We start from the raw sequence: 24,153 nt of genomic DNA on the forward strand, positions 1-24,153 counted from the left end.
CATTTAGATACTAAACTGTCAGGGGATGGGAATTCCCTTTTTTCTTTTGTGACCCCACAAGTGTAAAGTGCCATGCACAGTCATGGTGCAATACACAAACACAACATTTTAAACTGGGCTTCCCAAATTTATTTGTCCCTCACGCTCAAGAGACTAAAATGACAAGAGAAAACACACATGCCCACAGTCACCATATTATGCTCACATAAGTCTCACAGGGGCCATGACACGTTAGATAGCTTGGAGAAACAGAAATTTCCTGAGTAGGGTACAAGGCTGGCAGAAAAGACAGGGACTTTGCCACAAGGTGGAGCTTCCACCACAATTCTGCAAAGTGGAATGGGTTCCAAAAGAGCAAAGTGTCTGCAGCATAGTCCAACAGTTGTGACTTCTTACCATTTTGTTATGTCATGAGCTTTTGTGTACACAGTGGGAAGAAGTTTTAAGTTCCGGCACTATTTATTCTCTCAGAGCTTGTGCAGTTTTAAGGGATGCTTTAATCACAGCGAAGGCCAACCAGGTCCTTCACTTAATGAGCATTTGTGACCTGCTTCAAACTCTGGTTAAGAATCCTGACTAATATGGATGGATACTGGATAAGCAGGGAACCTGGCTTGTTCACTGGGATGTGCCAACATATCCCTTAACCACAGTTATGGTGGGAGAAGAAATTCACACTGGTGAGGGTCTGGATGGACAGTATGTCTGTGATCTTGCAGCTCTGGGTTCCATTGATGGAAGAAAGGTCGGATATAAATTTAAGAAAATAAATAAAAATATGTAGTGAAGGAAATCAGCCCTGAGTGCTCACTGGAAGGACAGATCCTGAAGCTGAAACTCCAATACTTTGGCCACCTCATGAGAAGACTCCCTGGAAAAGACCCTGATGTTGGGAAAGATGGAGGGCACAAAGAGAAGGGGATGACAGAGGACGAGATGGTTGGACAGTGTTCTCGAAGCTACCAGCATGAGTTTGACCAAACTGCGGGAGGCAGTGGAAGACAGGAGTGCCTGGCGTGCTCTGGTCCATGGGGTCACGAAGAGTCGGACACAACTAAACGACTAAACAAGAAGTGAAGGAAACTCCCTCAAAACTTTGCCATCATCCCTTACCTCTTATTAGTTGGTACTGAATCGGATCTGCAATGAATTCCTCCTACTGCCCTCCCAAAAATGCATTGCTGTTTTTTCTACATACTGTCTGTGTTTTATCTGGAAGGTAGTCTACAGATCTTGGGTTTAGGTTGTGTGGTAGAATGAGGCTGTTTCACATGTATCTCTCATAGTTATGAATTGAGTACAGTAAGTACAATGAAATAGTTATATTGCCTCAGGATTTTTGCTTATAAGTGATGTATGTACAGGGAAGCATAGTTTCTAGTTGTGCATGAAGTATTGAATACTGGTCATAAAAAGATGGCGGCACAAGTAACGTTGCTTAAGGCTTTATATGGAGGTATTAATGCAAAAGAGAAAGGATCTCAAACTCAATGCGACCTTGTATCAGTTTCAAGGTTGTCAACATCACTTGCTGTGTTGTACAATATCCATTGTCCTTATAAAACAATAAAAAGGACACCACAAAGATTTCTGCATTATTCTTATTAGCATGGTTATGTTTTGGAATGTAATTAGTTTTTGTGTAACATTTTCCACGACATTGAAAGAATGGGATGTTTTACTCCAATGGTCTCTTTGGTCTTGATTTGAAAAGCACATTATTCTGTTTACAGCTTGTTCCCTTTTAAAGGACACTGATGAATGGCTTTTGTGTGACCCACCATAGGCCCATTCAGATTAACGTTTAACTAGGAAATGCCTGTTCAAGTAAAAAAGGACAATAATCTTCACTTTCATATCAATAAAAAGTAAGGCAAAAAATTATATTAAAAGGAAAAACCCTGGAAGCTACAGGCAGTATTGGATAAAAGAGTGAACTTTGTTTTACACCATACTCATTCACGACACACAGAAAATTACAGCAGATGAAAGCTATTTGCCATTGACTGGGTGATGAAAGTTCAGCTCTGACTTTGCTGAAAAGTGAAGTCCGGCCACTGATGTGACACATGCAGCTTTCTCCAGGCTTCTGTAGCTTGCGTGGCAGATGTGCCTACTAGCAAACTGCAAGGTACTTCTGCTTCAGTTTTTTTCCTGTCCAACCAAGCTATGTTTCCTCATCTCCCAGCTACATCTGTACTATGGTCTGGGTGCCATATTTTAAGAAGGACATTACCAAACTCGAGTTTTTCTGGAAGAGGCTTGCCAGAATTGGGTATCTGTATTGGATATTGAGGGACACGGGTGGCGCTGTGGGTTAAATCACAGAGCCTAGGGCTTGCCGATCAGAAGGTTGGCAGTTCGAATCCCCGCAATGGGGTGAGCTCCCATTGCTTGGTCCCTGCTCCTGCCAACCTAGCAGTTCGAAAGCACATCAAAGTGCAAGTAGATAAATAGGTACTGCTTCAGCAGGAAGGTAAACGGCGTTTCTGTGCACTGCTCTGGTTCGCCAGAAGTCATGCTGGCCACATGACCCGGAAGCTGTACACCGGCTCCCTCGGCCAATAAAGTGAGATGAGCGCCGCAACCCCAGAGTCGGCCACGACTGGACCTAATGGTCAGGGGTCCCTTTACTTTTATGTGTGGAGTCCAAAGCAGAACAATGGAAAGAACTGGGTATGCTTAAGCTGTAGAAGAGTAAGGGGAGACATAATAGCAGTTTCCAGGTATCTGAAGGGCTGTCAATTAAAGCACACTGCTACCCTGCAAATAATCCTGAGCTTTAAAAGTATCCAGGTCAGGCTTGGACTTCATTGGTTAACTGTCAGCTTGGCCTTGCCTATTGGGCTCTTATCTGTCTAGACTGTAATTCCAATGCCAGCTGATCACCATTAGGTTTCAGTACCACAGTTTCATGTCTCCAGCTGACTCCAAGGCTGCCTATGAGCCAGCATCACAACACCTGTGTTTGAGACCAGGCCTGTAAGTGCACATCATAACAAGGACTGGAGAAGGTGACAGGCCCATTTTATGCTTCAGATGGAGATTTAAAAGCCGATGTGAGATGGCAACTCTCCCTCATGCTTCAGACAGGCTGGTCACCCTAGAATCATAGAATCATAGAGTTGGAAGAGACCACAAGGGCCATCGAGTCCAACCCCCTGCCAAGCAGGAAACACCATCAGAGCACTCCTGACATATGGTTGTCAAGCCTCTGCTTAAAGACCTCCAAAGAAGGAGACTCCACCACACTCCTTGGCAGCAAATTCCACTGTTGAACAGCTCTTACTGTCAGGAAGTTCTTCCTAATGTTTAAGTGGAATCTTCTTTCTTGTAGTTTGGATCCATTGCTCTCTTTTTGTTCATTTGTTTAAGAGCTGCATTTACATTTAAGCATTACCAATGACTGCACAAAGTATGCCTTAGTGAGAAGCAATAAGAGGAGCATTTAGGAGCAGAGCAGAGCTCTGCATATAGTGCTATAAAGATAATAGCTATTCTTATAGAACTATCCTAACCATGCCTATTCACAAGTGAGTCTTCTTCAATGGGGCTTACTCCCACGCAAGCAAGGTTAGGACTGCAGCCTTTGGGATCTGCCAAATCTACACAACTCTATTATGTTCAGCATTAAGGGATGGGCATTAAAACAGTTAAGGGGCAGAAACGGCTCGAGAGAGTTTGGTAAGGAATAAGTTGCTCCCTTGTTCTCTTTTCCTTTCATAGCTGGTGCTTTTGTTTCCAGGACAGGATGCAAGCCTTTCCACCTTTTATTACAACCTGCTGCTGCATCAGTCTTAAACAATAGGCTTTAAAAGGCGTAACTTCTCATTCCTAACGGTTCTAACTGTCAAACACAGAGAGAGAGACTGCTTTGACACCAGGCACTGCATATATTTAAAAGCTGGCAACAAATTCGTATTACGCTCCAATTGCCTATCAGGCAGAGGATCTGCTTTGTCTATTTCACAGGAACGAAGAGTGATGTTATTTTGGCAAGGCATTTCAGGATTTATGCCAGGAGAACCGTCATCAAGTAAGATAACATATATAAGCAGCCTCAAAAGCAGCCAGTGTTCAAGGCCATCAACACCAAGGCTATGAGCACATTGTCGGCTTACAACACAGCTAGGTTGTTCTTTTTCTCAATTTGGATCAAAGCTGGTTTGGGGAGAAATGCATCAAAGCACAGTGTTTCATAAGAAACGACAGGATAGGTGTGGATCGCGGCTAATATCACGTGTACACCAATTCCCAAACTGAGAGCACTAGGATGCAGAGTAAACACAGTTGTGTACACAGCCCAAGACACTAAGAGTGCCACTTGCAGCTGCTCAAACTGCTGCCTGTTTGATTTACTCATCATTTACCATGCCTTTTGCACTTGTGTTTAACTCTGAAATACAGGTTGAGCCAGAAGTCTAGGACTAGAACTCTAGATTTAGTGGTCACCTGTCCTCAGCAGTGTGTAGTCGCTTGGGTGCCTGGTGTGGGGGGGTGTCCTGCAGCTGGGGGCGGGATGAGCCTCTATGGGGGCGGGGTGATCCACGCCCATGGGGGTGGGGTGAACCTCTCCGACGCTTAGAGCCTCTCCTCGGCCTCCACCTAAGCTATAGGGCAGCTGAGGGAGAGGCAGTAGGCAGACGCAAGTCCCACGCTGCCGTTTCAGGCAGTGCAGAACCTGCAGGCACCTACGTCACCACGTCACTCCTAAAAAGTTTCATGAGCCCAATTTTTTAAAAAAAGTCATTTTGTCACACCACACCCCCAGTGATGACACCAGGGGTGGACCGCGCCCCCCTTCCTCTGCCACTGCTTGTCCTGCCCCAACCTTCAGTTGCTTCATATCTTGTGGCGGATGGGGTGGGGTGCTCCTGCTAATTCTATTGAGTGAGGCCTTGGAAGTCTTCCCCAAAGCTCTTGTGTTGGGGCTCTAATTAATAGATGAGTGGCAGCATAGCAGGCTAAGCGATCCTAATACTTCAATATGCTGGGGAAACAGAAATACACCACTGCTACACTGACAGCCTATCAGGACAGTTCTGGCACAATGTGTGTCGTCATGGCACATTCTGGGTTGCTTCCAAGGAGTGCCAAGGAGAATGTTCCATTGGTGCAAAGATTTCTCCCTGCTCAACGGAATGTTTTCCCTCTCCCCTCCCCTTGATGCCACAGAAGATCCTATGGCAGGAATGGAATAGAAGGTGTTTTTGCTTTAAATGTAAAACAAATGAACAGAAAAGTCCATCAGGCTGCAATTATTGTTGGAAGTGCCACTGCAGATAGTGTGACTTAAGGGTTATTTTTGTTAGTTACAGTTACAGTCAACTAGCTGGGGGGGAGCAGGTGGAGGTGTTGCTCATCAAACCATGCAGAGTGGCATGATGCTTGCCAGTGTGGCACTGTGCCCTGATTGGCTGTATAGTTCTGAAGGAGTTTTCCTCTGCATGTTTGGTTGAATGCTTCCTTGTTATGTACAAAACCTGATGTAAGAAAGACAAAGACCCTCTGCTCCTTTCTCCCTCAAATTATACACAGTTTTTCTTCAGGTTCTTCAGTAATATGTAACCAGGATTTATTTTCTTTCTGAACTCAGACTGTGTTATTTGCAAACAATTGTAGGCACACTTACTAGGGAGTAATGCCCAGTGTCCACAGTGGGACTTCCAGAGGACACGTTTGGTTTACTTAACTATTTTCGTTGAGAATACAAAGAGAAAGGTGTAAAGCTTGTCTGTTTTGCTGCAATGTTTGAGAAATGTATGATCATGTGGTCAATTTTTTTCACTGCTTCCTAGCGCATTGCATGGAATCTGCTGCATCATGATTGCTAGGTTATAGCTGACAGAATGGCACAGTATGGTAGAGGCGGGGGAATCCAAGCACTTCTATTAATTTAAAGCTCTTCTTGTTGAAATTTCTATTCTCTCGAGGTAGATATTGACACATGCACACTCTCGATCAAAACTGACAGCAGGTTCCACAATCAATCGCAAAGTGACCAGAACACTGAAATAGGTAACAATGCAGTCCTAAACATGACTAGTCAAAAGCAATTTCTACTGAATTCAATTAGGCTTACACCCAATGAAGTGGGGTTAGGATTGCAGCCTAAGGCACTATTCCATATTTGGTTTAACTTGTGCATTCTTGTTGCCTAAACAAACCACATCCATATTTAACATCAGCACTGATGCCTACAACTAAAAGCCACAACTATGACCCACTGCATGTACTAAGCTGTGTACAAACAAGAATAGACAGTCATTGCTCTCAGCAGTATGTTCTCCCAGAATAAAAGTGACAGAGAACACAAATTCACCAGGAATCTCTCCTATACAGTTCCCAGTTGAAATAAAAGTGGGGTGGAGGGTAGTTGTCTAGTAGTGTAGATGCGTGTTTGAGCTCAAAGAGATTGTTGCTGACTGGTCTCCTGCATAAAGTAGGTTAAAAGTTATTTAGTGTGTTCAGTCATATATTTTAAAACATTTATAGCCATAGATGCACTAATATTCATTTATTTAATGAGAGTACTTTTAGCTTGCACTTCATCATATGATCCCAGAGGGGGTACATGCAATTAAAAACACTAAGAGCTGTTCCAGTGCATCAAAAAGAGCTGGTAAAAACAAAACAAACTCAATTTCAATGCAAAACATTATTACAATTACGGGGGGGGGGGGGGACCTACAGCGCACACGAGTGACCAAGAAACGGCAAACAAATGGGTACGTCTTTACCTGATGCTAAAACCCAAAATATTCCCCTTTCCACTGTATTACCAAGAGCTGGCTGACTCAATCTACAAAAGAATATTGGCTTCACTTAACACTCCCACTTACAATGTATTTCATGCTAATTGCATACAGAGTACGACATGATGCACATATTTGTTGTGGGTTATGCCAAAATATTATTCGTCAGGCATGCATTATGTTATTCCTGAAATAGGTTTTCAACCACAGTTTTTAGGTAGCAGAAATTCTACTTTCTAGTGGAAAGCAATATCATAGAGTACTGGATAGAAACAAAGCAATTTAAAAAATGAAATGCAACGAAGACATTTATTTAAAATCCTTTCCTTTGCAATGTAGCGAAGCCGGACCATATTACCCATGTATTCCAGACAGCTCCTCTCTATTAACCTTTTGAAATGGCAGTCCAAAACCACAGCCTCCATTCTGCTTTGCACAGTGAAAAGACCCCCTTTTCTGGTTTGTACTATCATTTCCTAAGACGGAAACCCGCCCATATGGGGCATCTGACGTTAGGAGCTTGGAAAAACAGGCTTCAGAAGTAAGCAGACAATGTTAGGTCACTTTTTTCACATTTCTGGCTTTTGCAAATTGGAGGGCTCTTTTCATCTTCCATTTCAAGGGAGACAGTTGTGGCCTGTTGCTTTGTTTAAACCACATGAATAAGTCCCATCCTCCGCAAAGGAAAAACCAGACCACTCAGACAATTTCCCAAAACAAAGTGCATACAATCCTTTCCTGCAAACCAGAACATTATTCTCGAACGGGCAACCTTCCGCTGTGATCCACTTCAGCCTAGCTGTAAATACCAATGCTGGAAAATGACCTTTTCTTACAAGCCCTTCTGCTCTCTGCCTACCTTTTTGGAGCTTACCTTCCACGCGATGGAGGGGCAGGCTGCCAAGGTGAAGGTAACTTTCTCTGTCACCACATTGAATGTGACGCGAAACATGATGGCTCATACTCATGTGGTCCCGAGACCCAGGTCAGGGAAAAAAGACAGCAACACTTGTCTCCCCTGCTCCAGAGCAGGCTGGCTGCGCACTCCTGCCACACTGCACTCACGCATTCGGCAACCCCCTAACCTATTGATCGAAGCAGGAGCCTCAGAGTGCTGTGTAGGCCCCACTATTCCTCAGCAGCCTTTCTTCGTGTGTGTGTGTGTGTGTGTGTGTGAACTAATCAGATTAGCTGGTTTTACCAGTCTGAGTGGAGACTAACAGGTTAGCCAAACAGTTTGCATGGGGGAAGGGAGGAGAGATCCGAGTACAGAAATCAAACTGGTGCATTTATTAAAGCAGGGGAAAACAGACCTCCTTTGAGAATCGCTCCTTTGTCTCTCCTCTCAGTGTTGACACAGAGCCATGACATGCATTGTACATTTACACACGCTCTGTGGGGAGCTGGGCTTCTCTATGGGCCTTGTCTCAAAATCTGAGCGGCTGCTCAGCGCTACCGAAGTCTACTGAGGGGTGACCTTTTTTCTCATGGGATCTGGCTCTTGAAGGTAGGGAAGGGCACCTGTCAATTTGGGTTTCTCTTATGTTTCTCATTTTCTCAGTCTTGAGTTCTCTACATTTTCACTTCAGTTTGTGATTAAAAAAAAAAGAAAAGTCCTCATGAGAATCCAGTGAATTTCTCCTAATGTTTACTTGCAATTTTGCCTAATACACATATTTTAGCAAAGTGAATTCCTCTAATATATATATAATATACACATTTTTGCAAAGTGATTTCCTCTAATATAATGCATTTTAATGTTATTTTCACTAAAATAAGCATGTTTGTTTGTTTACATCCATACTCCAGCTTTTGTCCAAGGAGCTCAGGGAAATGTACACATTTTCACCCCCTCTTCATTTTATACTCACACTCTCTTGTGAGGTAGCTTAGACTGAAAGATAGTGACTGGCCCAAGGTCACCCAGTGGGTTTCTTAGTTGTATGGTGATTTGGACCATGGTCTGTCAGGTTCTACTCCAGGACTGTAACCACTACGTCATACAGGGTCTTACACACACTTCACCCCAGTATATTCAGGTTTGTACACTACTTGGTTGGAGAATAGCATTGCAAAATTCAGAGAAGTGTGAATTTCAAAGGATGGCTGCATTTCAGTTCAATAACTGTTTTGGAAAGTGTGAATTAGGTAGGTTCACCTTTGAATGTGAACCGGATGAAATTTCTTTCCCCTCCCTCCTTACTGGTGACCTTTAATCTCGGACCTTGGGCACTTGCACAAATAAATCTGTGTTAATATAGTGAGAATGAGAAACTCTCTCTCTGCAGTAATATTGGTAATGCCATGGGATTAGTTCTGTTCAGTGCTACAAAGCATTATTCACAGCTGGTAAAAATGCACATGAGAATATCTAATTGACACTCACTCCAGGCATTGACCCCCTCACATATCATTTGTGGAAAACTTACAATCATTCCTTAGATAACGTGTTAGAATATAATTATACTGATAACAACATGCATTTTGCCCAAGTAGTTAACCTAGTCAGACAATGACTTTTAAACATGCATTGTATTGTGGACCATTAATCTGGTTTCCATTATTCTTTTTAAACCAACACATCTACTTTCATTAGGGATGTGGCTAAGAGACTTAGTAAGGAAAAAGAAATTATTTGGTTCTAATCTCACCTCTGCCACATGGGCCTTTTTGGCTGAACAGCACAGAAATTTTTAAAAATGTAACTTTAATAATGATCTCACTAAGTGCCCTTTGTCAAGCCACCACCCTCTCAGCTTCAGTCCTCTTAATCTATAGCATAGGAATAATAATACTAATTAACAATATCCAAGTTGCAGTGAGGATTACAAAATATTGCATGTAATATTTAAATACCCCAAAGCCCTGGATAAATGCTAAGGATTATTATTTTTCAGTGGCTTTCAAATTATATCCATATTATATTATTAATGCACACGTCTTCCCTTAAATAATCCTTGGAACTACTGTTTTACCCCTTGAGGAGCTACAATTCCCAACACCCTCAAACTACAGTTCCAAGGATTCTTTAGAGGAAGCCACGTGCTCTAAATGGGCTACCTTCCCAGGTTGATAAGCCCCATCTGCCCCTCACTTCCCTCTACAGCATGTGCAGAAACCGCCTTCTTGACCATGGGACCCACTATTGGTCTTGTCCACTCAATCCACCAGTGCTTCCAAAACAGAGGAGGGTGCAGGACAAGTTGTAGCCTCAGCAGAGTCCAAGGGCCAGATAGATGGGCTTGGAGGGCCACATTTGGCTCCCAGGCCTGTGGTTCTGCGGCCCTGTTTAAGACAGCTGCAGGTTACTATTTTATTATGCATCTTATTTATACACAGGCAAGCCTGTAGTTTACAGAAGGCACCAACTCTTTCATCATCCTCTCCTTACTCTTTGCCTTCTATGCTCACCTGTCCTACTCTATCCCTCTGAAGATGGTATAATAAGGCTCTCCGGCTGTTTCCAGCCTTGCGAGGAGTCCACCTGTCAGGTTTTCTGGGCTGCCTGCAAGGGAGATTTTCCTTGCTGCATCTCCCAGCACGCTGGAACCGAAATAGCAGCTGAACACCCTGGGATGCCACAGTAATAGCTGAATGTGTCTTGCTGAATATCCTTTGCCCATCCGTATGGATTAAGCTACGCTGTTTTTGTCATTGCATGTTTAAGTACGGCTCCCAAAGTCTCCCTCCCTCAAGCAGTTTAATCTTTGAGAAATCAATTTGGATTAGCACAGAAATGTAGAACAAGGTTACCAAGTAGGGGAAACCCACTAACCCATTTTCAAAGCAAATTTTCAGAAATAACGTAAGATACAAGGAGCAAGTCAATCCCCGAAGGGAAAGCTGAATGTCATAGGTTGCAGCCAGATCTCCCATGTATAAAGCTTCCTTTTCTTGAGTCATTTCCTTATCATCCTCCCTTCCAGGAGCCATTGTGGGGTAATGGTTAGTTTGTTGGGCTAGGACCTGGGAGACCAGGGAGACCATTGCTCAGCAATGAAGTGCACAGGGTGACCTTGGGCCAGTCACCATCTCTCAGCCTAACTTACCTTACTGTGTTGTTGTGAGGGTAGAATGGATAGGTGGGAGAACCACGTATGCCACCCTGAGCTCCTTGGAGAAAAGGTAGGATAGAAACGTAATACATAATTAAATAAACATTCATCAGTTGAGGAACTAACAGGAAGTGCTGTGACAGACAGTCTACAGAAAGTTAATGCCATGCAACTGATCTGCTCCTCTTTAAGGTAAGCTGGCTGGGGCTGATGAGATCTGTAGCCCAAAACAACTGGAGGGCAGAGGTTGGCAAAGGCAGGACTAGAGGTTCCAAAAAGATTGCAAATAGGTGTGGTGGAAGAGGGAGCCCCTGCTTCATTCCTTTGTGCCACCACTGGTCACCAGTTCAAATAGTTAGCACTCACCACTGCTTCCGATTACTTGTAAAGGTATGGCTCTGGAGTTATTTGTATATTTCCCAAACCCATTTTTTCTCCAAGAAGTCTTGTTAGGAACCCTCATTTCAATCTATAAAACTTTTCTTTTTTATGTCAAGTGCAAGAATTCACAAGATGCTGCTATTATAATTAAATAATAATAATAATAATAATAATAATAATAATAATATCATAATCATCCCCTGAGGGGACTCAAGGCAGTTTACAGATAAAAACAGGAAGAGCTAAAAACATAGAAAAACTACGGTAATCATTAAAATCCAATTAAACATGGATAAAATAAAAACTATATACATATATAAAATCATGGTACCTTCCAGGTATTGTTGGACTCTAGCTCCTATCAGCCACAACCAGGTGAGAAGAGTTGTAGTCCAGCAACATCTGGAAGATGACAGGTCACGAACCTCTACACTAATGCAATCACCCTGTTTGACTCAACCACCCTCTGTTCTTTCCAGGCTTGGGTATCAACATTAATCCTGAAGCCTTCCACAAATCTGGAGGTACCCCCAAAGCCAGTATGCTTTTCAAGAAGTTCATTAGGTAAAGGATCGGCAGGTCTCTCTCTCCCTCTTTAATAGAAATCCCCCACAAAACCATCTGGCCTCACAGATTTCTAATTCTTGAGCTTTTTAATCACCTGAGATACCTCCTCCATGGAGCCTTCTTTGCTCAAAAGAAGTCTGTGCTACACTGTGATCTGACAGACTCCCACTCTATTTAGCTGTCGCTCAACAGCTTCAGCTACAGGCTTATCTGTAGCACATAAAGAGATACAGCAGACGGCAAATCAATGGCAGATGTCTTTAGTCCATAGATATGGTCCCCCATTTCGTTCCTAATGCAGGTTATTTTGGCCTTATTCATGTCATCAGACATGTCGCCACTTCACCCTTTCTACACATGTTCTGATCGACATGTGTGCTTATGCTCACAGAATTCACAGCGTATTGTGTCAAACTAGTGTCTGAAATGTTGTCATGTTAACACAGTTTGGGCAGGGCGGGGGATATTCCATGAAAACCACAGGAAACTTACAGTGCATAAGTCAGGTGATTTTCTGAGACTGGAAACAATTTTTTTTCTAGAACCAATATGAGCACTAAACTTCCACAAGATTTCAAGAAGCAGATTTTTCATCGAGAGGGGAAATTCCACAAAATGCAAAACTGGTAAGGAAACGTTGGGAAGATGGAATAAAGTGATGTTTGAGTGCAACTGTTGTGTAAGACAGCTTCATACGTTCATATACTTGGAGAGATAACATAAAGAAAATTCAAGTCTGAATTGCTAGAATCAATACTCTACTGTGAGCAAATCCTGCTGTAACTCCAAAGCATACATAACCCTAAACCAGCAAAAGCTGGTCAATTAAAGTTATTACTTTATCCCCTTAGTATAGTCTCTGAGATCAACAAAGCAGCTACTTCCTCTGCCAATCCAACCAACTGTTCTGCACCCAGGAGGCCAGTCAGATTCTCAGATAATGTTCTGATTAATTACATTCTTGAGTGTGCAGTCCTAACTCTCTGAAATCAACAGATGTAGCACCAGCCTTTGATTTAGGTAGATAAAGACTTCAGCAGCGAGCTGTTACTTTTCATATACCTGATGCAACACATTTCAACTGCTAAATGTATGGTAGGGATAGAAGCTTTAAAACAAAATCATGGTGGCCTATGGTTGGAAACTCCTAAGCACTAGAAGGGAAATACTGAATGAACTTCCTAAAGCAATAGTCATGGCACTTGGGAGCATTTCATCCTAAAAGGCTTGGTTAACATCTTTTCCTTTGAAAGTTACCGTTTCTTTCCTACTGTTGCATCTACTGCCCCAAGACAGCAGGAAGCTGACTTCAAAAAGTAAAGGTAAAGGTAAAGGGACCCCTGACCGTTAAGTCCAGTCGCGGACGACTCTGGGGTTGCAGCGTTCATCTCACTTTACTGGCCGAGGGAGCCGGCGCTTGTCCACAGACAGCTTCCGGGTCACGTGGCCAGAGCAGCGCACGGAAACCTTCCCACTGGAGTGGTACCTATTTATCTACTTGCACTCTGACATGCTTTTGAACTGCTAGGTTGGCAGGAGCTGGGACCGAAGAACGGGAGGTCACACCGTCACGGGGATTCGAACCACCGACCTTCTGATCGGCAAGCCCTAGGCTCTGTATATTCTCAATAGCAAAAGCATGCCTGTGTGAGTGCAGGGGTTATGCTCATCTGTCATGCTTAGTTTTCAGTGCACTGGAAGAATCAAGGTCATAGTAGCACAGCCAATCTAGTCTCTGGTACAAATGCTTGTAAGTTGACCTGGCAGCCACCTGGTGCAGCCAGCGCACATGTTTGCTCTTGCTGGGTTGCTCTGTACCGAGAAGAGAATTTCCCACAAGATTTGAGGGCTTCCCCAGAAGCATTATGAGAGTAACTGAGAAGGATTTTGCCTTGCTAGATTTTGGAAAAAGAGAACCTCGTCACAGTGATTCAGAAAAGGGGACTCCCTGCTCTCTGTGCCAGTACTTGGACAGCAAACATCATCATGTCTTTAGGAGCAAGAAGCAAGAGAGAAGCATGTGCTACAACCAGCAATTACCCACCACTGTTCGGATGTGGACACCCATCTCACTTCATTCAGCAAAGTTCCTCAGAGCAGGGACCTCGAAGATTCAAAGGTTTGGTAGGTACATCATGTGGGAGGTGTGGTCTTCAGGGCCGGGACAGCTATTAGGCAGGGTGAGGCTGCCATCTCAGGCAGCGAGAGGCCCCAAGGCAGTGCTCCCATGGGTGCCCTGCCTGCCCCACTACTGACAGAGAAGCAGTGCTGGTATCGGTGCTGATTTTGGGTGAGATTGCAACAATTTCCGTCAAGATCTCACTGAAGTCATGCATGACATCTTGTGCAATATTAGTGTGATCTCACCCCAAATCAGAGGCGGGTCAGGACTTCCCCCAAGCAGTGAAACAGGAGAAACTCCCCCGATGGTCTTCCACGCTTGCCCCAAGCTATTTAAGGCTGACTTCAATCTGGTATCCTCCAAGTGTTTTGGACTACAACTTCCATCAGCCCCAGTTAGCACAGCTAAGTTGGTGAAGGCTTGCCTAGGGTTTTAAAGGTTAGAACTAGCACTTTAAATTGGGTTCAAAATTTACTTTTCGTTTGCAAATTCAGTGAAACCTATTTAATAGTTAATCTGCTGGACAATTTTGCTGTACTATACAGTGCAAGTGCCATAGTTCTTCTCTATTAACATATGAAAACAATATACGTGTAGTCTGATGCCACCTATGATTACTCTGAAGCAAACATTAGAAGCAGAAATGCCACAGCTCAGTGGCAGAACATCTGTTTTACATGCAGGCACTCCAAGGTGCAATCTCCAGCATCTTCAGGTAGGCCTAAGAATGACTCCTGCTTGAAACTTGAGAAAGATGCTGTTGGTCAGTTTAGAGTCAGATAATACTAAGCTAGCTGGATTAATGGTCTGGCTCAGTATGAGGCAGCATCCTATGTGGCTAAACATATCTCACTCATTTCAAAAGTAAAAGGTAACCATGTGGTCTATAAGTAAAAAAACAGCAACCCCAAAATCCATATTAGGACAATACCTCTGTTAGGACCACCCAATTATCACGAAGTGGTATGCAATATTTTGAGTTCTCCAGAAGTACCGTATTTTTCGCTTTATAGGACGCACTTATTCCCCTCCAAAAATGAAGGGGAAATGTGTGTGCGTCATATGGAGCGAATGCAGGCTTCAGGCAGCTATCCGCAAGCCTTCTGAGCACAGCAGGAGTTCCCGCTGGGCTCCAAAGGCTTGCAGATAGCAGCCTGAAGCCAGGGGAGCACAGTGGATAGCGCCCGAAGGCTTGCGGATAGCACCCTGTTCTGGGGGCTGGGATGGAAAAATATTTTTCCCCCTTTATTTCCCCCCCCCCAAAAAAAACTAGGTGTGCCCTATGGTCCGGTGCGCCCTATGGAGCGAAAAATACAGTATTTATCAGGCTAGATGGTAAGCAAAGCAAATTTCGAAGAGGGGAGTTAGCTGATGGTTTGCCGATTTCAGTGGTGCTTACATAGCATTTAGCTCACATTACAGAGCATACTGTCTAGATTTGTGTGATGCATCTCTCTTACTGTACTCCCCTTGCACTCTACCCTCCCTCCACCAGCCTGTCTGAATATGAAAGCCGATCAAAGCCCATATGCTAGGGTTTAACAGCTAAATGAAGTGAGAAAAACCTTCAATTAGCTGAACATGATTTCATCTCAGAAGGCAAAATATTTCTTTCCTTGAGCTTAAAACTAGCAAAAGCTAATTCAACATACATTATGCATTACAATTAAACTTTAGACGAACATTACTATCAGCAAAATGAATAGGGAAAAAATAATTGAATCAGTAAAACTAATAAGGGGGGGGATGGGGAAAACTAACATTAATACAGTCAATTGACTTAGTTGATATACGTCCTGAGCTGAGCCCATAGAAAGAGGAATGAATGGCTTCCCTTTAATTTGTTTGTGATCCTCAGTTCAAAAGTGCAGATGGAGTGTAGGAAACATAGAAGGCAAAGGGTGGGCAAGCAGGGCTGATGGGGGTCTCCATCCATGGTTAAAAAAAAAAAAGATCCATCCCTCCCACAAACTTCTGAAATTGCTGTTGGGCAAGGGAAATCACTAGTATCAAAGAACAGAAGGATACTGTTGGATCTTGAAGTTCAAGTTGCTAAAGGCATGTAAGAGCATTAACAATCATCATAGAATTGTAGAGTTGGAAGGGGCCCTGAGGGTCATCACGTCCAATACCCTGAAATGCAGGAATCCCGACTAAAACATCCAAGACAGATGGCCAGCCAACCTCTGCTCAGAAATCTCCAATGAAGGGGAATCCACAACCTCCCAGTTTAATTTGTTCCCTCAACACAAGCCGAGGGAACAAATTGCAGATAATGGGATATAACACCCCCTACTTTAAATTACCGTATTTTTCGCTCTATAAGACGCACCAGACCATAAGACGCACCTAGTTTTTGGAGGAGGAAAACAAGAAAAAAAAAATTCTGAATCTCAGAAGCCAGAACAGCAAGAGGGATCGCTGCGTGGGGAAAGCAGTAATCCCTCTTGCTGTTCTGGCTTCTGGGATAGCTACGCAGCCTACATTCGCTCCATAAGACGCACACACATTTCCCCTTACTTTTCAGGAGGGAAAAAGTGAGTCCTATAGAGCAAAAAATACGGTAATTAGAATTTGTTTAAATGATGACTTTCTGAAGCACACAACTTTTTAAAAAATGTTTTTATTAAGGATTTTCTTGTTGTGAAGCAACACAACTTTTTAAGTTCAATCCAAACTATCAGCACCAGTAAGACTGGGGGAGAAAGAGTTGTACATCCATCCTCACCCCTTGACCCGCTTGTTTTGTTTTTTAATTTTCATTGCATGGACTCATGTTCATGAGGGCTAAGCCCCTTTGGTTTGACAGCCTGAACAGTGTGCTGACACATGTCAGGTGTTTTTTGTCTGCAAATATTTAACCAGATGCAGGCTCTAATTCAGCTTCCCTGTCTCCTAGCATCTGTGCACTGAGCCATCTGCTTTCATGCAAAGGGGTTGTTGTTGTTGTTATTGTTGTTGTTGTTGTTGTGTGAATTGTCACAGCTAATAGAGTCAAGCAAAAATTCAGACAGATTTCTAAAAGTTTACTAATTAAACTCTGGATTCATCTTGAAAAGTAGTTGAAGTTTGAGTAAAACAAAACAAAAAAGGTCAAATCCTTATTACTATTTCATTAATCATCATAAAAGAGGAGCATTTCACAACTTGGGAAGAAGGAAATTAGGTGTTTTAAATGGATACTAGGACTCCAAATAAGCAACAGAATACGTTTTTTGAATAATCAATATTATCCTTTCTTAATATTGAAATATGATTTTAATAATCATATTTCAGTTAACACCATTCATTTTCATCTAAGACCTGCTCTGTATGTGTGTTTTTAAAACTGGTTACTAACTAGGTTTTAAAAGTTCCTGATTTCAGGATTACGACCATTTTATCAAGAAATTGATTATTTATATTATACATTGTAGTGAGAAAGCAAGAGAAAACAGAAACCCACACTCATTGCTGTGGGTGCTCTGGTGCTATGTATTTTATTCATTTACCATAATTCTAAAAGAATTAAAGTAGCTTTGAAAAAATACACAAACACACATAATGAAAAAATGTCCTGTATTTTTCTTTTGTACTGTTGAATGAAAATTGTACTACTGTTTTCTTCTTTTCTTTCTGTTCTTTTATTTCATGTAGTATGTTTTTGTATTAGCAATGTAAAAGCTTTAAAATATCTAATAAAAGGTTAAAAAAGGTTCCTGATTTCTAATTGCTATGATCAGACTCCAGAGGAAGATACAGATGAGCAATATTGCTTGCACAACAGAAAACCATTTTCATTACCGCAGAGAGCATCACAGTATTTATATACTAAACAATCTACTAAATCTCTTACATCCCATTTACTCTCCACCTGTCTCTCAGACTGAACAGCCATACTTGTAAGTAACACATAGAGCAATTTGCTTGCCTTTCCTTGGCAATCAGAGCATGTTTAATCAGGGGAAGAGGAGAGCAAAACATATGCTAGATTAAGTAAATAAGAGGGAGATGTATTTGTGCTGAACAAATATTTGCTTTGACTCTCTGGGTAGCGACTGCATCATTTACCATGCTATCTGTTCTGAATAAACTAGGGGAATGCCTGTTGATATGATGAGTCAGGTTTGGTGTGTTTGGAGGAAGGGCATGTATATGGCAGCAAGCATATTGTTGAACAGAACACTGAGATCTTACATCCCTCACTGGGCCCTTGTTACTAGTCAACAGTAACTTGTCACTTGTCACCTTGTTACTTGTAAATAAATAAACAACTATCGGACTTTTAGAAGACATCTGAAGGCAGCCCTGTTTAGGAAAGCTTTTAATATTTGATGAATCATTGTATTTTAATATTCTGCTGGAAGCCGCCCAGAGTGGCTGGGGAAACCCAGCCAGATGGGTGGGGTATAAATAATAAATTATTATTATTATTACTTTTAGTTTTGGCAACAGGACTCTGAGACCTCTTACACCTCCTTTCCAAAGCAAGAGCTTACTAGGCTTTGGAAAGGAGGCAGGAGGCAACAGCTTGGCACCCTGTGCAGGGAAACTGGTCACGCTGCCTCTAAATCCACCTTTGGGACCAGTGAGGGGTAGGGCTTTGGGAGAGTCTGAGGACTGGACAGAGGTGCCTGGAAGGCTACATTTGGCTCCAAGGCCTGAGGTTTGCCACCCTTGAATTAGCATGCAAAATCTTTCTGAAGGTGTGCATGGCAGGTGAGATTAAAAAAAAGGGAAGCCCTGTGAAATCCAATCTTTATCTGCAATTGAGGTTACCTATATTTGAAATATAATCAAATATTGAGGGCAATCATTCACTACTAAAATGTATGTTTGTGTGGCAGATAAATTCTGAACAATATGATATTCATTCTTCCAAACAGGAAGCTTTTTTAAAGAAAAAACTCATTGTAGGCTATACAATCTACAATTGACACATTTGAAGCTGGGGTGCGGTGGGAGAAACCTGTCAGAAAGCCAGAATTTAGCAATTAGCACTGAAAGAAAGTTTTTAATAGCTTGGAACAAAAGTCTTGTGTCACAACACTGCTCTACAGCCTGGTGCAGCAGAAAGTGACTTTAAGGATGCAAAACAAAATCCCCTCTTTTAATGGCTGGCTCACTAAAAGAGGCATTTGTGTATATTTGTCTTGCTTAAGAAGTACTGATGTAAAGAGGCACCCAATGGTGAACTGATCAGCCATGACAGTAAAACCCAAGCTAATGGAAAATACTTCCCAATATTACTGCAGAACTTTAATAGTGTAGTCAGAAGTAAACCCCATTGTGTCCACTGATGCTTACTTTCCCGTAACTGTATTTAGGGCTGCAGCCTTACAGGACGTCTCCTTCGAAATTGTTGGTAATTTATTTACAGCTTGCAATGTAATGTAAGAACATAAGATGAGGTTGCTGGATCAAGCCATTGGCCCATCTAGCCAAGCATCCTGTTCTCACACTGGTCACCAGATGCTTGTAGGAAGTCTGCAAGCAGGGCATGAGTGCAACAGCACTCTGCCCATCTGCAGTTCCCCACAACTGGTATTCTGAGGCATAAAAGGGCATTTTTGACCTTGAGAAGAAGTTGGAACCTTCAGCTAGGAGCATAAGTATTTCACAGTGGAGCACCAAGATTGGCGCTTATAACTGAATATGAATACACATCATTCTGCGAGTGGAGCATGGTGGGAAGAACCTTGGGACTATGGGCAGTTGGTATTTTGGAGTGGAATTCAGCCACAAATTCAGGTTGTGCAGTTATAGCTGATTGACAGGTCTTGCACAACAAATCCACTTCCCTCAAAAGATCAGACCTTTTGAAGTGAAGAAAATGACGGGGAAATTTACTGGGAAGTGCAGGATGTAAATATTAGCAGTGACAATTTGTCTGTCTGTCTGTCTCTGCTTTCTATCACCAAGGTAAGTAGCTAGGCCTGCAACATAGAAACAGCACAAGGCCTCGAACATTGACAGTTACACTCTGACATCAACAGAGGCCATGAAAATCTTTTTCAAAGCATGAAATTTAGACAGCCCTATACACAGCATTTCTCCACAGATAGGTTTGTAGTTTCCTCTGTGTGTAGTAAAATGACACCCATCACATCCAGAGGGGTTGTTTTCTGTTGCTTCTTGTCCTCCCAAAGGCAGCCGTGGTGCTACCCTGAGTGAGCGAACAGCAAAATGAGGGATCAGGTGAGTGAGTAGATAAGTCAGTAGCTTCAGAGCTAGTGCTGGGCTATTTGGCACCCAAGGGGAGGCTAACCACTTGCACCAATAATGTTCTCCTTGCAACCCTAGGGATAATACTTGTTTTGACACAGCAGCCATGTACCTCCCTGCAAACAAATCAGGACAACTGTTCAATGAACAGGTTGAATGGAAGTGCCCTTATACCAGGCATACTCAGTTCAAATCCACAAAGCATACTTGGTGATCCCTGTAAGGTAGCTTAGTATAAGATTTATGCCAGTTGCTTGCCTCTCAAAACTAACCTACTTCAAAGATAGGGCTGTTGTGAAGATAACATTGTGAAGGAACCAACTCCTAGGGGCTGTTGGGGTTTCGGCCCCCACAATATAATATTTGAGGGGGCTGGGCCTGTGCGAAGTTGATGGGCATTCCCATTCAAATGGGGTGCGTGCACTGCATCATGTGATTAATTATGTGGGGCGGGACTTACCTGCACCCCCATAATATTTTATTCAAATTGGTACCCCTGACACCAATAGCCTTGGTATTACCAGGAGCACAAATCCATAGTGTTCACTTATCAGGATATGATGCCTATGGCTTTCTCAGTCCATGTGATTCTGCATCACAGCTGCACAAGAGAAAAAGCAGATACTGGGCACAGAAGATAGCAGTCTGTGGTCAGTTTTTCAATTTGCTTTGTATATGGTACGATGTAAATACCATGCTACTGCACTTTTGGGTTATTAGTAATGTTCATTAAATCTATAGAGATCAGCTGGAGATTAATCTATTAAAACAGTTAGCAACATTGCCAGTGAAAAGGAATGCCACACAGCTGTGGCACCAAGGTGTGTGTGTGTGGGGGGGGGGGGGGAGTTAACCTTAAAGAGCAACAAACACATGGCCCCTCCAGAGGACCTTTATTATTCAGCATCCATCCTGATTTGCTTGCACAATGCTTATGCGGTGGTTACACTATGTTTGATACTTATTGAGCATTCATTCCAATTTATTCAGCAAAGAACATTCATCCTGAATTCACCTTGATTTGCTTGCAGGTGTTTCGCATTAATCACTCATTCATCCTATGCTTTTCAGTCCATTTACCTATCACTTTCCAAACTGCAAAATGTCTGGTTATTTATGGAATGGGAAACAATGGTGGTGGGGGAAGGACACCAAGAACAAAGGGATGTTTCTGACCAAACCACAAAGCTCAACATCCAGGGGCAACAAAGTGCAACACCAGAATAGTTTTTGTATTACCAAAGGTATCCTGCCTCGGTTCCCAGGCTTAAACACAGCTGTGAAACTTGAGCTTTGCTGCTACAGAGATGCAGGATAAACAATGCCCCATAAATAAGGAGGGGAGGGGACCACTATGGGAATGAGCAGATCTGTCAGTTTTGGTTTCTCTCAGTTTCTCTTTCTCATTTTGCCAACCTTAAGTTTAATTTTCCATACTACCACATCACTTAGCATTTTTTTAAGTCCTCATGAATATTCATCAGCACTTTACTGCAAATTTCTTCTAATATGCATTTTTCTGTTCAATTTTGCCGCATATAAACAATTTTGCAAAGCAACATGCCGTAATATGAAGCATTTTTGTATGTTATTTTCAGCTCTACATAATGCATTTTCAGCACACTTTAGTATATGCATTTTTGTACATATTACTTAGCTGGAGAAATGCATCGCAAAATCTGGAGAAGTGTGAATTTTGAAGGGTGATTATGTTTCAGCTTGCACCTTGTTTTGAAAAGTGTAAATAAGGTAGGCTCATCTAGAAAACAAGTCTCCTTCACACAGAATGGTTACTTTACATAGGATGGTACTCTGTTTGAAGGGCTCTGTCCAGTCCAAATCCCATTTAAAGTTAAAGAACCACAATTTTAAGCTGGACAGCAGACTGTGCAGGCACACAACCACCAGTAAAGCTCTGTATTACATTCTATTTAAAGTGAAGTAATTATTTCTCAATTAGCACCTACAGACATAAATGAATACAAGCTGGTCGTTGTTGTTTTGCAAATCTGCCCCCTCCTTTGCCCTTTCTTTTTTTCATGGTTTAGTGGTCCCCCTTAGAACCTGAAGAATTAAAAACCAATCGCTCTTTGTACTCTTAAAAAAATAATAATAATAATTTACACACACAGAGAGACACTGGGATTATTCTCTTTTTTCATTTAACTAGGTCTCATTTTGTTTTCCTGAAAATCAGTTGAAGATTTTCTTTTCCTGAAAATCATTTTGTTTTCCTGAAAATCAGTTGAAGATTTGTTTCACATTGCACAATAAGATTTCTTACCTTATGGCTACTGATGTTTGTAATGGGTTGCGTCGCTTTCCATCAAAACTGCTTCAAGATGCTTTTTGTTTTGCAGAGATGGACGGCGCCAATGTTCTGATTACTTTGTAATGTAAAAAGCACAGAAGAGCAGGTGCTTTGGACTAGCTGGCCTGTGGACATGATAATTAGACATCCCTTTGGCAGCCTAACCCCCTGCACGCCACACAAACAGGCCTCAGCAGGGTTCAAGTAAATTAAAAGCATTCACTAGGCCTTTTCATATATAAATAACTTAGCATAACTATATATTTCTTCTAAACATTATCCTCTTCCTTTGGGCACTGAATCATTAAAATGCAAGATATCTGAGGACATAGATCTATTCTATTTCCCTTTAATATATATATATTGCAGGAGTTGGTCTAGATGACCCTTGGGGTGCCTTTCAACTCTACAACTCTATGTGTATATATTTATTAGCACTGTTACACTGATTTTTTTATTTTTTGCTATTGTATGTTTTTCTCACGGCTTTTGCTAATTTTGTGCTGCTTTTATATAATGATTCTTTTACTTCTATTATTGTATTTGTATTATATATTTTTCATGTGTGAGATGCCCAGAGGTGACAGATGATTGGGCAGGATAAACATGTCGAAATAAAATAAAACAAACAGGATTCAACAGGGTGGAACGTGAGACTACTGCAGAAGGGCATAAAGTGGCAGAAGCCTAAGCAAAATGTAGTCAAAAAAATTGTCACTCAAGCTTTTGTGTGGTTTGTTGTGCAAATGTGGAACTGGAAGATAATGTCTATTCCATTCAGCCCATGTTTACTCTGTGAGATCTCTCCCATCCCAAGTGCATGTGTATGGATTTGGGCTGCTAATGTTTCCCACTGAATCCTCACCTCATAGCCTCCTGTGGTCTGAGCTTAATTGGTTCATGAGTTAGCTCTCTGATCACAGAGCAGCATTGCACTTGTAGTGAATCAATCTATGTTCCTACATAGGAACATAGGGAGCTGTCTTATATCAGCTGTCAGCCCATTGGTCCATTGTATACAATGAGTAGCAGCAGCTCTCCAGGGCTTCATACAAGGGTCTCTCCCAGTCGTACCTGGAGTCTGAAGCTGAGACCGTCTGTGTGCAAAGTAGATGCTCCACCACCAAGCTATGACCCCTTTTCCAATAGCCTGTACCTCAGAACATGGACCATCTAGTCCAGCATCCTTTTCTCACAGGGGCCAACCAGATATGTACCTGTGGGAAACCAGAAAACGACCTGAGCATAAGAGCATTCTCCCCGCCTGACATTTCCAGCAACTGGTATTCAGAAGCATTGGTACCTCTGACCTACTGGCAAGTGCACATGATTGTGGTGGCTGCTAGTGCTAGTGTTTGAGAGAGGGACTTCCCATCTGTGACCGCTTGTTTCTGTACAACTATACAACTACAGCTCATGTGCCACAAAATCCTTGTCCGGTATCAAGCACGTTTTCTAAAGAAAAATACCAAATTACTAAATAGAGGTAATATAAAACTTAGCAGGTAACCCTGCCCCACAAACTTTTTTGCCCTGCCAGGAAAATCAGCAAGTAGAGAGGCTGTCCCTCGCCCCTTCGTCCTCTATCAGAAAAATCTGGCTACATGATCAACCACAGTAGGTTCGCACTGGAGAATAGAGCTTTGAATACTTAGGAGGAGCAAACACTACACAATATCCTTGGAACAATATTGTCACCCAGGCAGAGAGAGGCAATTGCACCAGATGACCGGGGGCAGCACTGAAGAGCCCACCCAG

At 42.4% G+C, this 24,153-nt stretch overlaps 1 protein-coding gene across 1 annotated transcript in view; it reads left to right on the forward strand.

The window, feature by feature from the left end:
* Positions 1 to 3,597: 3,597 nt before the first annotated feature.
* LOC310675998 (uncharacterized protein) overlaps positions 3,598 to 24,153 on the forward strand; it is a 31,064-nt gene continuing 10,508 nt past the window's right edge. The window contains exons 1-2 of the mRNA XM_083437252.1: positions 3,598 to 4,036; positions 13,658 to 13,882. Coding sequence (XP_083293378.1) covers positions 3,985 to 4,036; positions 13,658 to 13,882 — 277 coding nt within the window. The 5' untranslated portion in view covers positions 3,598 to 3,984. The remainder of the gene's footprint in view (positions 4,037 to 13,657; positions 13,883 to 24,153) is intronic.

This window comes from Podarcis tiliguerta (genome assembly GCF_965153285.1).
Source record: "Podarcis tiliguerta genome assembly, chromosome: 4".
NCBI classification, from domain to species: Eukaryota; Metazoa; Chordata; class Lepidosauria; order Squamata; family Lacertidae; genus Podarcis; species Podarcis tiliguerta.